This window comes from Apodemus sylvaticus, chromosome X, assembly GCF_947179515.1.
Source record: "Apodemus sylvaticus chromosome X, mApoSyl1.1, whole genome shotgun sequence".
NCBI lineage: Eukaryota > Metazoa > Chordata > Mammalia > Rodentia > Muridae > Apodemus > Apodemus sylvaticus.
This window is the reverse complement of record NC_067495.1, coordinates 96433110-96449449: the sequence shown is the minus strand read 5'-3', so window position 1 is coordinate 96449449 and position 16340 is coordinate 96433110. Positions and strand designations below refer to the sequence as shown.

Here is a 16340-nt window from a genome sequence, read left to right as displayed (position 1 = left end):
TCACTCAGGGTGATATTTTCTAGCTCCGTCCATTTGTCTAAGAATTTCACGAATTCATTGTTTTTAATAGCTGAGTAGTATTCCATAGTGTAATTATACCATATTTCCTGTATCCATTCATTCCTCCATTGAGGTTCTTTTCAGCTTCTGGCTACTACAAATAGGGCTGCTATGAACATAGTGGAGTATGTGTCCTTATTACATGCTGGGGAATCCTCTGGGTATATGTCCAGAAGTGGTATAGCAGGGTCCTATGGTTGTATTATGCCCAATTTTCTGAGGAACTGCTAAACTGATTTCTAGAGTGCAATCCCACCAGCAATGGAGGAGTGTTCTTCTTTCTCTTCTCATTTACTATCTACTTTCATGGAAAGGAAACTTTCATTATAGAATTGGTATAGTTTTCACTTTATATGAGAGAGCAAAAAAAAACATAAAACGTAGATTTTGGAAAAGTACTTTCCAAAAAGTGTGTCTGCATAGGCAGTGGAACTAAAAGTAAGATTGTTATTGTGTCCTACAAATTCTATTCACCCAGTGCATCTGCTACATTGGCAACAATGTCATCCAACCTATGAGAATGGTTTCTGGACCTTAGATAAAAGCAGGAAGGAATGTAACTTTTAGGTATCTTTGTGAAGCATTTTTTTTTTCATCCCAAGGACTTTGCCTTTGTTATTCCCTCTGCAAAGAAAACTGCACTCAGCAATCTAACTTGTTTGTCCTTTACCTCTTTCAGGAAGTTCTTTAAATTCCTCTGGTTTCTCCAGCAAGACTGGAACTTGACATGGCCTCTGGCATTCAGTAGTGATGCCAGAATCTTGGGTAGGGTAAAATGAGAAGTTTGGAAGGAAGATCTAATTACTTTTATCTACTTCAGAAATGTCCTAGGCAGAATAGTCTTAGATTGGAGAATTCTGTTAGTTGCTAATTGCTGCTGTGCTTCTCTGGCAGCAACAAGATGCATTTTAACTAAATTCTCTTCAGTTTTTCTCCTGGATCCATCTTCATGAGCTGCTTTTCCCATGCTGTATTATAGTTAGGTGACTAATTTCTGGCTTTTGGGCTCTGAGTAAAGTTGGGTACCAGTTTCCTATCTTCCACATGAAACTCCATCATCATTTCTCAGAATTCCTTTTTTTCCCCTCTAGATTCCAGCTGCATATAAACCTCAAGCAAAAATATTGATAATTGGATGTTAAAAATGATAGGCTTCTTGTCTCTTTGGTCATCAAAGGATTGTAGGAGAAGATCCCCATTCTTCCTAGCTACACTGAACAAATTATTATTTGAGTCATACTTATATCATTTTATTCCATTAAACCTCTAAGACTGTAAAACCTTTTTGACATGTACTTACTACTAGTAGAGAAATGGATATGTTGACCACTGGTTGCTGATTTGATTTGGGTTATTGAAAATTCCTAGCTGTGAAAAAACAAAGATCAGATACTAGCTACTAGTAGTTAGTGTAGATTCTCTCTTAATTTTAAAACCTCAATACATTTCAGTATTATGTTCAGAGTCCTTTCATAAAGGACCTTTACTATAGGGGCTGGAGAGATGGTACAGTGGTTAAGAATACTGACTGCTCTTCCAGAGGTGTCCTGAGTTCAAATCCCAGGAACAACATGGTGGCTCACAACCATCTATAATGGGTGTCTAAAGACAGCTACAGTGCATTCCTATACATAAAATAAATCATTCTTTAAAAAAACTTTAAACAAAGGACCTTACTATAACAAAAACCAAGTACTATGAATGGATTCCCCACACTGATAACCACAGTTAAATGTTACGGGCCCCAAATGATAAATGCAAAGCCTGTATCTCAGAAAATTGCCCAAGAGCGTACACCTAGAATCATCTTACCTGGGAATCTAGCATATATTCTCAGCTCTCAGATAAGGCAGGGTCATACAATTTTCGCTATATCATGTTCATGTGCTCCCATGACACATTAGGATTCATTCATCAACATATCTTTATTTTTATTTTTATTTTTATTTTTTATTTTTTTCTGAGACAGGGTTTCTCTGTATAGCCCTGGCTGTCCTGGACCTCACTCTGTAGACCAGGCTGGCCTCAAACTCAGAAATCTGCCTGCCTCTGCCTCCCAGAGTGCTGGGATTACAGGTGTGCGCCACCACTGCCCGGCCTCATCAACATATCTTAATACAAAGAATACTGGAAATTAAGCCCTTCCTAAGACTTAGATGCCTGGCTCTGGGAACTGCTTTAGTTGACTAAGCCTCAAATTAGCATAATGTAAGACAAGCTTCTCTCTTTGATTTAACAAACAAATTTTATCATACATCAAAGGCTTTTGTATTTGTTTATATATATGTGGGGGGTAGAACCTGTGTTAAATGTGTGTACATGGTGTGTGCATGGTAAATGTTCTGGTGTGCTCACCTAGATGAGTACATATGGAGGCTGTAGGACAATGAGAGGACATTGGATGTCTTCACCATTCTTGGCCTTATTTTTTGGAGGTAAGATCTTTCATTGAGGGGCTGGAGAGATGGCTCAACGGTTAAGAGAGCTGCCTGCTCTTCCAAAGGTCCTGAGTTCAATTCCCAGCAGCCACATGGTGGCTCACAACCATCTGTAATGAGATCAGACGACCTCTTCTGGTGTGTCTGAAGACAGCTACAGTGTACTCACATATAATAATAAATAAACCTTTGGGCCTGAGTGAACAGGATTGATCGGAGTGAGCAGAGGTCCTAAATTCAAATCCCAGCAACCACACGAAGGCTCACAACCATCTGTACAACTACAGTGTACTTATATACATTAAATAAATAAATAAATAGATAGATAGATAGATAAATAAATAAATCCTTTTTTAAAAAGATCTTTCATTGAAATGGAAACTTGCCATTTAGGCTAATCTGAGTGGCCAGTGGTCTCCCAAGATCTGCCTGTCTCTACTTCCCAATGCAGGGTTATAGTCATATGCAGGCCTGCTTGTTTTTTTTTTTGTTTGTTTGTTTTATGTGGATGCCAGGGATTCAAATTCAGGTATGCTTACACAGAAAGCCCTTTTATCTATGGAGCTTATATATAAAAGGCTTTATATATTTTTATGTAATTAATTTATTTTGCAACTTGGAGATGTAGGTATGGATGCCTTGGTACTATGTGGAGGTCAAAGGACAATTTATGATAATCTGTTCTCTCCTTCCATTATGTGGATAATGGATAGGTCTTCAAGCTTGGTACCAAGCACCTTTACCCACTGAACCATCTTCCAGGCCCTAAAAGAATTTTTTTATGCATAAACGGGCCAGTGTTACACATTCTACTTCTTATCTATTTTTTCATTATACTGAAAGAAACAATTTGGGTCTTTGTTTTTTAAAGACAGGGTTTCTCTGTGTAGCCCTGGCTGTCCTGGAACTGACTCTGGAGATCATGCTGTCCTTGAACTCAGAGATCGGCCTGCCTCTACCTCCCAAGTACTGAGATTAATGGTGTGCGCTACCACCCAGGCGAGCAAACTGTTGTGTTTATAGTAAACTGTATTTCTGGCTTATAATACAAACTGTTCGACCATTCAAACTGTTTTCTGCAGCAACTGCATGATCACATTCTCGTCAGCAAAGCATGAGGTTTACCTTTATCCCCACGTTCTCATCCCCAGTTATTTGTGTTTGTAGTTTTGTTTTCTTTTTGAGACCTAGGCTCACCCTGTAGCCCAGGTGGGCCTCAGTCTCACAGTTCTGCTTCTGCCCCCTGAGAACCATAATTACAGACTTGCACCCTGCATCACACTCTCATGCCAGGTTCAGTATGCTTTCCTAATGACTATGCTACTAGCTGCGAAGTGCTTAAGAAACACTTACCTAATAATTCTTTTCTTGCTCTACTATTCCAAAGCAATTGCCCCTCTTGCCCGATTATACTAAACTCTGTCATTCACTTAGAAATGTTTGGGTCAATGCTTCAGAGTGACTCAAATTTTATATTGTTATTCAAACGGAAAGAGATGTACTTGTGTCCTGAAGCATTTCAAATGCAGCTCCTAGTTCCTGATTGTCTTCTCACACTTCCCTTCAGAAAGGAGTTGAGCAAGCTATTCTCATGAAGCCCTATTTATCTAATCATGACTACTATGGGAACTTTTTTAAGATGAGAAAAAATAAAGGTGTGAAAGACTCGGAGATTTCAGCTTCTTTAGTTTAGAAGATAACAGGGATCATACCTTTGACCCTCAGTGCTGTAAAAAATAAGGTGTTTTTATACTTACAAGAATCTCTTTGTAGAGTATCTGAATGATATGCCAAAGTTGCATGCAGCTACTAGAACCATCTACTGAATTTAACAATATCAGGATACAAAGCTAATGTGGAAACATAAAAATAACCCCTCCATTACTTCCGCCAGCATTTTGTCACAGCAACAAGACACACGCTCATACAATTGTTCTGGAACATAGGCTTGACTCTCCTCTCCTCTGTCTCATACTTTCTCTCAATTATGGAAACCCAAATCTATAAACATGAACACATAAAGACTGATAGGGATAAGTTTGGTCATCTTTTGTTGCATTTTTACTGGTTTCATACATATATTTGCATTCTCCTTTTCAAGGCCTTTTTAGAGACATTCACTGATACCCATTTGTCCCTTTGAAAAGACACTCTGTCAACAACCAAAATCAAAAATTTTGACCCTCAGATAAGATCCATAAATTAATGCAGCTACTCACTGGGAAGGTGAAACTTAGTTTTCCAGTTTTCCTACAGTAGCACTCTGTTTTAGCCTTTCTTAACTTTTTTTTTTTAACCCCAGGAAACTCTGTCTGTCTAGAAGTTTGCAGAAACGTCTAGAAAGAAGCTTCCTTTAAAATTTAATGAATGACATCATGGTTCTTGAAACTTTGCTTTTAGAAATTTCTTGTTTTTAACATCAAGCTCAGTGCCAGGAGATAGTTTATTATTTTTTTGTGTGTGGTATTGTGGGGTGAACACCTACTCATAAATGTTTGACTAGCACTCTACTACTGGAGATACACCTCTAGCCCAAGAGGGGGCTTTCATCTAGCTCAAAATCAAGAGCAGAGTGAACCTATTTCCTGACCTTTACCTCCTCTGGAACATTATGTTCTTATTCCTTTAAAGGGACAAGGTCTTTTAAGTACTTGAACAAACCATATTTTTAATCAAAACATTGACTTTTATCTCTTCGCAAATCTTTGCACGAATCCCTTCCCTGAAGAAGGGGATTTCTGTTTCACTTCCTTGGATGAAATCATATTCTGATTCCTCCCACGTTCTTAGTTTTAAAGAAGAACAGGTTAAGTAGGGGTGATACAGGACCGCTGGTGAGCAAGACAGAATCTAATAGTTTTTAAAAGTACTGAAAGAACATTCATGAACTTCACTCAGTCTGCTAGTCTTTTTAATTGCCCATGAATTTATCACTATGCATTTACTGGCCAGACTATTATCTCCTTTCTCTAGTCAAAGGACATATAATTACAGTTCCAAAATCACATAGTGTTGATCTGAAATGTTTTGATTCAAAAAGTAGTAACTTTGATGACTAAATAGCATGAGCAACAAACACTGACTGTGTGCAAGTGTGCATGAGCATTCATTTGCATCAACTGGTGATCAGTATATGCTGTAAAAATTTCCAAACACAGTTCTGTGTAGCCATTGGAATGAGAAGACAAGCCCCTTGAACTGGGAATTGATAAGATAAAAGCTGCAAACACAGCTCTGACACAAACTGGCTGTTTGGCTGTAGGTAAATCATTTTCCTGTCCAGTTTCCTTATCTGGGAAATCAAAGTTTGAACTGATAAAACACCCCTGACAGACCCGAAACTGAAACTTCTAAGGAAAAACACAGAGAAACCACGTGAAGATCCCAGACAAAAGCTTTCTGAATAGGATACCAAAAGTCCAGAAGTAATACAAGCAGGACTGCATCACATTAGCTTCTGAGCTGTAAAAGAAAGAAGAGAGTCAAGCAAAAATCAAGGCGAATGTATTGCCAGCTATTCATCTAAGAGGATATTAATATCTAGAACATAAAAAGAGCTAACAAAAAAAGTTGCCGGACTTGACAGCAAAGTCCTGTTACACCCTGTACTTCTGAGGGTGAAGTAGGAGGATCATAAATCCAAGCCTTATTCGGGCTACAGAGTGAGTTCAATGCCACCCTGACCTGTTTAGTGATAACCTGTCTTAAAAATAGCAAGAGGTTTGGGGATCTAGCTCAGCAGAAAAGCATTTGCATAGCATGTGCAAGACCCTAGGCTCTATTCTGTGCGGCACACAATCTCTTTTCCCTCTCTAATAATAAAAACAAAAGTATGAGGAGTATTTCAGATGAAGGAACAGCATTAAGTGGAAAGGGATGAGAAAAAAGCATGTGTGACATACATGTATGAAATGCATTATTTGTAAAATAAATATAAACTAATAAAATAAGTTGTTCTGTGTTCTAATTAGAATTTTCTTTGAAGTGCTGGGATGTGAAAGCCAAAGGACTTGTTCATGCTAGAAAATGATATGGCACAGAGCTATATTCCTAGCACTGAAGTGCATTTTAAGGAGCTGGGGAAATGGATCAGTAGTTAAGAGCACTTGCAGCTTTTGCAGAAGAGCTGGTTCCAATTTCCAGCATCCGTATGCAGCTCACAACAATCTGAAACTTCAGTTCCAGAAGATCAATTCCTTCTTTTAACTTTCACAAGCAACAGGCATAATACCCAGTACACTTACATACATGCAAGCAACACACACACACACACACACACACTATTAAAAACCTTATTATTTTTTAAAAAATGAAACACATTTTAACACTTTTTTAATGCAGATGAAACATTCCAAACACTTTTTAACACTAATGCAGTATGGTGGTTTAAATATGCTTGGCCCAGGGAGTGGCACTATTAGGACGTATGCTCTTGTTGGAGGAAGTGTGTCATTGTGTTGGTGGGTTTCGAAGCCCTCTTCCTAGCCCTGTGGGAGCCAGTATTGTGCTAGCAAGCAGCCTTCAGTTGAAGGTGTAGAACTCTCTGCTTCTCCTGCACCATGCCTATCTGGACGCTGCCATGCTCCCAACTTCATGATAATGGATTGAACCTCTGAGCCTGTAAGCGAGCCCAACAGTTCTTCTAACAGTTGCCTTGGTCACAATGTCTGTTCACAGCAGTAAAACCCTAAGACAGGGAGATAGATTTCATGTTTCTGATGCTGGAGATTAAACCCTGGGACTTGCACACATTAGGGAGGAGAGATCTACCACAAGATAAAACTGATCTCTGATTTAAACTCGTTTTTTATGATGCACAAACTTTTTTCATGAGCCCAAATGGATGGTAATTCTTAATCTGAAGAATACTGAAGGGATTTTTAAATTGGATATTTTATTTATTTACATTTCAAATGTTATCCCCTCCTTCCGTGGTTTCCCCTCCCGAACCCCCCTCTCCTATCATCCCTCCCCCTGCTTCTATGAGGGTGCTCTCCCACCCATCCACCTACTCCCACCTCCCCACCCAGGCATTCCCCTACACTGGGGCACCGAGCCCAACAAGGCCATCCTCTGATATATATGCATCTGGAGCCATGGGTCCCTCCATGTGTACTCTTTGGTTGGTGATTTAGTCCCTGGAGCTCTGGGGGTACTGGGTGGCTCATATTGTTGTTCCTCCTATGGGGCTGCAAACCCCTTCAGGGAGCTGAAGGGACTTTTAAGATTTTATTAAAACCTTTTAAATTTACATTATTTTCCTCCTTGTCTTCTCTCTAAAACTTCTTCCCAAATTGAAAGTCTCTTTTTGTTTACTATTATGACACTTTTTATGCTCCAGTGTTGAACTCTTCAAGTGTCTGTTGGAGATATAAAGAGAAATGAAACTTCACTTTCATTGTTTGAAGCCTGATTTTTGGTTACTTTGTGGATTTTTTTCTTCTCCTCTAACAACCCCCTAACACTAGATTCGAAAAAGGAGAGCTGGGGAAGGACATTGCTATCATTAGACTACTTCCTGCTGATTATGGCCTCTGAGTTCCTTGGAGCAAATTTGATCTTCACCATCAGGATATCTATTTTCTTGCTTCTTTGCACACAACTACTTGACAAACTGCAACCAACAGCATATAACCAACATTCCATGCACATTTTGGGGCCCTGACACTTATACACTCTTGGAAAAGTACCCAGAATTCCCAACATCGGTACATTCTCAGAAATTAACTACAATTGTCCAAATCATGTCCCTGATGGAGCAGGAAACAAAGTAGTCAACTTCTGGAGACAATCTGAACAACCCCATACCCCACACTTGGGATTAAAATGAAAACATTGTATTTGTATTTCTGTGTTTTTAAAGAAACTAAAATGGTCACTACACTTGTTGATTCTTTAAACTTCGTCAGTTTGTATCTCATGTCAATTATCAATTAAGTATTCTGCATCTCAAAGAGGCTGCCACACACAGTGCCACCAGGGGAATCCATGAGATATACAGCATGAGGGTAGCCCTGAGAGTTAGCATCTCTCAACTCCAGCACTCTTATGTACAGAGGAAATATGACACTGGATAGGTGGTGGTTAGGATAAAAAAAATGAGATCTTAGATATTAAAAGTGCTACCAAGGGAGAAGAACAACAGGTCAGTCAAGATGGCTGTTTCTCTCAGGCCAGACTTGCTTGGCCTTGCAGTGACTACCCTCCAGTTTAGCACAATCCCTACTATTATAATATAAGGCCTGTGGTTTTTAATATTGTAGCTACTAAAATTAGTCACCATGCTTTTTGTCTGTGTTTAATCTATGATACACACACACACTGTATTCTAGAATTAAGAGATCTTGCTAAAATGTTGATGTTTTGGAAGTCTACATTAAGAGGTCTTATATTAAAAACATCTATGAAGGAAATATAAGAACTGGGGTAGAAGATGACTGAGCATATACTGCTTTTTAAATTGCTTTATTAATTTCAAGTTATGAAAAAGATTTTTTCTAAAATGAGTTAAATTGCCATGCTGACAGGAACGTTTGAATTAAATGCAACAATTAAACAATTTTACATAGAAACTGTTAAGTGGAAACACCAAAAGTTTACAGAAAAAAATACCTCACTAGTTACAAGCTTGTAAAACAGTAGCCATTTTATGAGCCCAGAGAAAATCTTAGATTTCACGGTATGAGGCAAAAGTCGTAATGATTGTCAGGTTCCGGTGTTCGGAAACGCCTGTAAGGCTTTATCTGCTGCTCCTTACTCTTTCTCTTGACTTCTGTCCCTTGCACTACAAATTTCCCAACCTCCTTTCCCCCTTCATTGTGATCAACATGTCTATTAGGTATGGCCCATAGAAAGTTAGGCACAAGTCGCCTGACTTTCCTTCTGACATTTTCCCCAGGCTTCTTGCTTTCAACCTCTTCCAGATGGTTGGATTCTTCTTCACTTTGTTTGGAGGCCTTCCCACCTTTTTTGTCTTTTTTGTCTTTCTCCGCAGTAAGATCCAGTATGACTTGTTTGAATTTGGACGCCATTACTCCTAGGAAAGGAGAGATAAGATAGCTTACTTCGCGGACTATAAGAACGGAGGCACGAGCCTGGGCCAGAACCCCTCCCACCCCAGAGGCTACCATTTTCTCCATGAACCCATTTCCAAGACCTTATGGGTACAAAAAAACGGAAGCATGGGATGGGAGAAAAGACGAAAGTAGAGGGGAAAGTTGAACTCCCATAGGTCAGAATCAGCATTGCGCACGTCCCCTTTCTCCCTCTCAGTCCCCAGCCCTGCCCCTGCACCTACCTGGGCCTATCCTTGCCTTCTTCTCCTCTTTCCAGCGATGGTCACCACCAGGTGCTCCGCGAAGCTTCTGCTCCTCAGACCTGAGATCAACCCAGAAAGATGGATGTGTGAGTGGGTGGGAGGGAGGACCTGTGGCGCTGTCCCGAGCGCCGCCACCGCCCAGGCTCTTCCCGCCGCCTCGGCCACCCCCACCCCTCCCCGCCGACCACCGCTGAGCCCCCCACTCCCCGATGCAGGGATGCCGGGGTCTACGGGAAGCTGTCGCGGGGCGCATGCTCCTACTCCCGGAGGGTCTCCGCCCGGGCCCGCCGCCCTCGTCCCTGTCCGGCCGCGCCGCTGCGCACACGGGGACGGCCACCTGCAGCCTCGGCCTGCGCTGCGACGGCCGGCCTGCCGGGGTGGCGGCCGCGGGACCCCGACGACGGGCTCCGCGGGTCCGGGCCGCTGTCCCCCTCACCTGCTCTGCTCTTCCTCCTCCTGCTGCTTTCCGCGCCGCCGGGGCCCGCGCGCTCTGCGCCACCAGGAGCTGCGCCACCAGGAACAGGTGCCTCCGTTAGGGATGGCGGGCTGGAGAGAGTGAGCGAGGGCAGGTCCGAGACCCAGCAAGGGGTGTGAGCCTGCGTGGGCTAGTCACGTGCCACTTGCGTCAGAAGCCAAAGCTCCGCCCCCGGCCCCAGCCCCTCTTCCCGCCCCCAGTGTCTTGCTGTGCAAAGTTCAGGTCCCTTCTTCACCTCTGGGTCCCTTTAATGTCTCCAGCCTGGGCCCTGTCTCTCTGAGCCCTGAGCGCTTCATACTTTGACAGGAGGGCCTTGTGTGTGCTTTGGGGCAGCTGGCCATTCCCAGTTCTCTGGGGGATTGACTTTCCCCTCTTCTCTGTTTTCAGGATGCTCCTTGTGAGGGTCCTCTCTGCTTCAAAACCTGGATTTTTGTCTCAGAATTCAAATGGAGGTAAGGGCTGGTGAGATAGCTCAGGGGTTAAAGTGCATATTGTGCAAGTGTGAAGATGAAAGACAGGAACCCCAGAAGTCTTGTGGATGCAGAACATGTGTAAAATGTCTTTAGGGAAGCCTGTAATTCCAGTTTCAGAAGTCAGGGATTAGCTAACTGGATTTCCTGAATAGAGTTTAAATATCCTGTGGACAACTAAGAACCTTTTACAGGTGTGTTAAGAAGTAAAAACCCTTAAGAATTTCAACCTGAGCAGGGTGGTGGTAGGACAGGCCTTTAATCCCAGCACCAAGGAGGCAGGCAGATCTCTGAGTTTGAGGACAGCCAGGGCTATACAGAGAAACACTGTCTCAAAAAAATCATTCTAGCTAGAGTATATTTGACAGAAATACCCTCCCTCAATAAATAAGGTAGAAGAACATTGGAAGATGATGTACATAGGTACACGGACACATCACCCATGTGTATCAACACACACACATGAGCACACCACGGGCACAGAAAGTGATAGGGAAATCATTTAAATGGAGGCAAAAACTCAATAGTAAAAAAAAAAAATCAATGCAGTATCCATGAAGAAAAAGATTGGCAAAAAGTATTTATGATGAGCAAGATATCAAAAACACATACAGCATCTGCTCCACCTACTCCGCTTCCAAACTGTAGCTCTTTCTGCTACCATAGAAAAATAAAGGAGAGGATGAGAAAAGTTTAATAGGAGTGAATTTTTTTTCTTAATACCTTGTGTGTCTCGTCCCTTTTCTGAAATAAAGTTTGTTTTTATATTAGCTTTATTTTGGTTTTCTACTATGGCAAATCACCAACATATTAAAAATACAGAGGGATGCTGTAGATGTAAATACTTATTACCTAGATTCCACAGTTAATCCATGGACAATTTTTTTCTCTCTCCTTACCTATTCAGATGAATTTAGTCAGACATATTTCAAAGTCGTGTGAATTTCTAAGATAAGGACTCCCCACATATATTCACAGTTCATTTAAACACACTCATATACACATATTCCACAATACTTTAATATTTATGCCCACTTTGTATTCAAATTCCTAGTTGCTTTATATGTTTTTTAAGGCTTTTGTTTAGACAATAAATATGAGCCATACATTTGATTGGTTGCTGCATGTCCTAAATTTCTTGTAATCTAGACATTCATACTTTTCAGTTTTCTCTTCAATTTAATTGTTGATGAAACAGACATTTGTAGGATAATTCCCTACAACCTTCATCTTGCTGTTGCCATCATTAACATTTGTTTTTAACTTTTTTCTATCAGCACAATTGTAGGAAAGATTAAATTTAGGTTTTCTGTCTACTACTCAGGTTCTCTCAGAGGAGAATCTTTGACTCTTCATTTGTTGTTTGATAAAATAAATGTCAGTTATTACTTGCTTTCTGTTTTCCCCTTTTTGTAATTTTAGTTGGACTATTGACATAGGACTTTCTTTTTAGGTTTGATTCCCTAGAAAAAGAGCTTTGCTTATGGACATGACTTTTACATGTTGAAGTGGAGAAAAGCAAAATCCTTTTTGTTAATAATGAGGCTTAACTGGAGATTAACTTTAGTTAATACCACCTGGAGACTCTGTGCAGCTCAATGCTCATACTTTGATAAGAAGGCACTGATTTTGTACTCTAGTACCAATCTGCCTCAAACCAAGTATTATATAAGTGAAACAGAGCATAATCTCTGGAGGAGGTGGCTCCCATTTGGTTGGGAACAATAGAGACAGGGGCAACATTATTTTTCACAGCCAATACACATGGCGAGGACAGGGTTCATGGGTATGGCCTATGGTATACATAACATAGTATATATGGTATCTTAGGGTTTTACTCCTGTGAACAGACATGATGATCAAGGCAACTCTTATAAGGACAACATTTAATTGGGGCTGGTTTACAGGTTCAGAGGTTCAGTCCATTATCATCAAGGTAGGATCATGGCAGCATCCAGGCAGGCATGGTGCAGGAGGAGCTGAGAGTTCTACATCTTCATCTGAAGGCTGCTAGCAGAAGACTCATTTCCAGACAGCTAGGATGAGGGTCCTAAAGCCCACACCCACAGTGACACACCTACTCCAAAAAGGCCACACCTACTCGAACAGGGCCATGCTTTCTTTTTTTACTGTTTTTCTTTTTTTTTTTAATATTTATTTATTTATTATATGTAAGTACACTGTAGGTGTCAGATCTCTTTATGGATGGTTGTGAGCCACCATGTGGATGCTGGGATTCGAACTCATGACCTTTGGAAGAGCAGTCAGTGCTCTTAACCCGCTGAGCCATCTCTCCAGCCCAGGGGCCATGCTTTCTAATAGTGCCACTTCCTGGGCCAAGCTTACACAAACCCTCACATATGGTATATATAACATAGTGTGATCACAAAACTCCTCTGCCTACTTTTAATTTTTTTTGTGTACATAACAGTGTGATTCCAAAACTCCTCTGCCTTTATTTATTTATTTGTTTGTTTATTTATTTTAAATTTTCTATTGCATTTTTTGAGACAGGACTTCCCTATATAGCCCAGGCTGTCCTCAAACTCAGAAATCTGCCTGCCTCTCCCTCCTTGGTGCTGGGATTAAAGGCATGTCCCACCACCACCCTGCTCAGGTTGAAATTCTTTCCTTTAAATTAATTAATTAATTTTTTTTAAACTCTAGATTTTATTCCCCCCTCCAAGTCCACACTCCAACTGTTCCATATCCCATACCTTCTCCCCAGCCCTTGTCTCCAAGTGGTTGTTCTCCCCCACCCCACCTGACTTCTGAACTCCCTGGGGCCTCCAGTCTCTTGAGGGTTAGCTGCATCTTGTCTAACTGAACCCGGACGGGCAATCCTCTTCTATATATGTGTTAGGGGCCTCATATCAAATGTTATATGCTGCCTGTTTGGTGGTCCAGTGTTTGAGAGATCCCAGGGGTCCAGATTAGTTGAGACTGCTGGTCATCATACAGGGTTGCCCTCCTCCTCAGCTTCATTCAGCCTTCCCTAATTCAGTCACAGGGGTCAGCTGCTTCTGTCCTTTGGTTGGGTACAAATATCTGCATCTGATTCTTTCAGGTGCTTGTTGGGTCTTCCTGAGTACAGTTGTTAGGTCCTTTTGTGTGAGCGCTCCATATCCTCAGTAATAGTGTCAGGCCTTGGGACCTCCCCTTGAGCTGGATCCCACTCTGGGCCTGTCACTGGACCTTCTTTTCCTCAGGCTCCTCTCCATTTCCATCCCTGTAATTCTTTCAGAGAGGAACAAGCATGGGTCAGAGTTGTGACAGTGGGATGGCAACCCCCTCATTTGAAGCCCTGTCTTTCTGCTGGAGATGGGCTCTATAAGTTCCCTCTCCCTACTGTCAGGCATTTCATCTAAGGTCCCTCCCTATGAGAGTCTCTCACATTCCAGGTCTCTGGTGCATTCTGGAGGGTTCCCCCAACCTCCTTCCTCCTGAGGTTGCCTGTTTCCATTCTTTCTGCTGGCCCTCAGGGCTACAGTCCTTTTCCTTCACCCAATAAAAGATCAGGTTCCCCTCTCTCCCTACTCCCTCCCCCTACCCATCCACTTTCCCTCCCAAGTCCCTCCCTCCCTCCCTACTTGTGATTGCTTTCTTCTCTGCTGCCCCTCCCCCCCCAAGTGGAACTGACATGCCCTCACTTGGGGACTTCAACTTGTTGACCTTTTTGCATTCTGTGGGCTGTATCTTGGGTATTCTGTACTCTTTTTTTGTGAGTACATACAATGCATATCCTTTGGGGTCTGAGTTATCTCAGTCGGGATGATATTTTCTAGTTCCCTGCATTTGCCTGAAAAACTCAGGATGTTCTAGTTCTTAATAGCTGAGTAGTATTCCATTGTGTAAATGAACCACATTTACTGTATCTGTTTTTTTCCAAGACAGGGTTTCTCTGTGTAGCCCTGGATGTCCTGGAACTCACTCTGTAGACTGGGCAGGCCTCGAACTCAGAAATTTGCCTGCCTCGGCCTCCCAAGTGCTCTGATTAAAGGCATGTGCCCATGTTGAAAGTCTTACAGGCTTTTATTTCTTAACACACCTGTAAAAGGTCCTTATTTGTCCATATAATATTTAAACTATATTCAGGAAGTTCAGTTAGCTGACAGGGTCCTGCAGATTATTCCTAAGCTTCCCTCTTCTGATGGTATTTTTGTGTGAACTCAGTAATATGCCTTCTGCAGCAGTCTTATCTTCTAATGAGCGGGTGTAGGAAGTTTCAAAGCTCTACTTGTTTATCTGGAGTACCATTGGGCCAGAGTCTGACTCTGCTTCTAAGAAAGTGAGGATACGTTCTTATCTATGAGTTTATACTTTTAGACTTACCCAGATGACTATTGTTCCAGTGCTGCTTTGACCCTGATGCCAAACAGAAAACTTAAGATAGCAGTCAGAGAGAGAGAGAGAGAGAGAGAGAGAGAGAGAGAGAGAGAGAGAGAGAGCATCCACACTGAATTTAATGTGAATTGAAGACTTAACAGTCATTTAGAATTATCAAACTCTTCCCCAGGTAAGTAATATAATTTGACTCCTAGTCTGAAAAAGTACTGATTATTTTCTTAGGACATATTTAGGAACAATTGGCTCCAGCTAGTACATGTCTTCTCAATACCCACTAAAGCAAAGTATTTTGTGAAACACTAAGTTTTTTTTTAAGGGGGAAGGGGTGTAGAGTTGGCTCAGAGGTTAAGAGCACTGACTGCTCTTCTAGAGGTCCTGAGTTCAATTCCCTGCAATCACATGGTGGCTCACAGCCTCTATCATGGGATCTGATAAACTTTTCTGGTGTGTACCAAAGAGAATGCACGGGACTGACCTAGGTCCTTTGCACATATGTAGCAGATGTGCAGCTTGGCTTATTGTGGGTCCCCAACAACTGGAGCAGAGTTTTACCCTGACTCGGTTGTCTGTGAATTCTGTTCCCTTAACTGGGCTGCTTTGTCTGGCCTTAATAGAAGCCGAAGCACCTAATCCAACTGCCAAGGCATTTGATATTCATGGGAGACCTCCTCTTTTGTGAAGAGAAAGGAAGGAAGTATATGATGGGGAAGAGAGATGGTGGGAAGGACTGGGAGGAGAGAAGGGAGGGGAAACTGCAGTCAAGATGTAAAGTAAATAAATTAATTAATTTAAAATATCCATAATTTATAAAAGGAATTTGTCCATAATCTAATGACCAATATGGATTTAGTTTTTCCTTTGTTTTTATTGAAATAGTGTCTTGCATAAAACGTTATTATTTTTAAGTGGCCACATTCATTTGTACTTTTATTATATTGACAAGATTGTATATTAATAACCAGTACATTATTAAATGTTATTCCTATCATCCACTCCCCAAGCCTATAGTCACTTTAGGCAAAGGAATTAGCCACTCCTAATTTATTGAACAGCTTTTGACAAGGACTAATAGACTTTCTGAATTTATGGATAGGCATGATGTGTCTTACAACCTGTACTTGAAAAATTATTTTCAAAGTGTAGCTACATTGTAGCATCTATCAGAACCACTAACTGCAAGCTAAATAAACCCCTTTCTCTACTCCTCACAAGGAAATATCATGCCCTGATGG

General features: G+C 41.4%; 2 protein-coding genes across 2 annotated transcripts in view; one reads left to right on the top strand and one right to left on the bottom strand.

Annotated features, from left to right (window-relative positions):
• Positions 1-8947: 8947 nt before the first annotated feature.
• Positions 8948-10414, bottom strand: Bex4 (brain expressed X-linked 4). Its single transcript, XM_052170700.1, has 3 exons — positions 10253-10414; positions 9796-9875; positions 8948-9534 (listed from the first exon to the last, which is right to left on the bottom strand). The coding sequence occupies exon 3, from the start codon at positions 9527-9529 to the stop codon at positions 9173-9175; it is 357 nt and encodes a 118-aa protein (XP_052026660.1). The 5' UTR covers positions 9530-9534; positions 9796-9875; positions 10253-10414; the 3' UTR covers positions 8948-9172.
• The window catches only part of Nxf3 (nuclear RNA export factor 3), a 66582-nt gene continuing 60074 nt past the window's right edge, over positions 9833-16340 (top strand). The window contains 2 exon segments of the mRNA XM_052170302.1: positions 9833-10371; positions 10679-10743. Of these exon segments, the coding sequence (XP_052026262.1) occupies positions 9833-10371; positions 10679-10743 (604 nt within the window).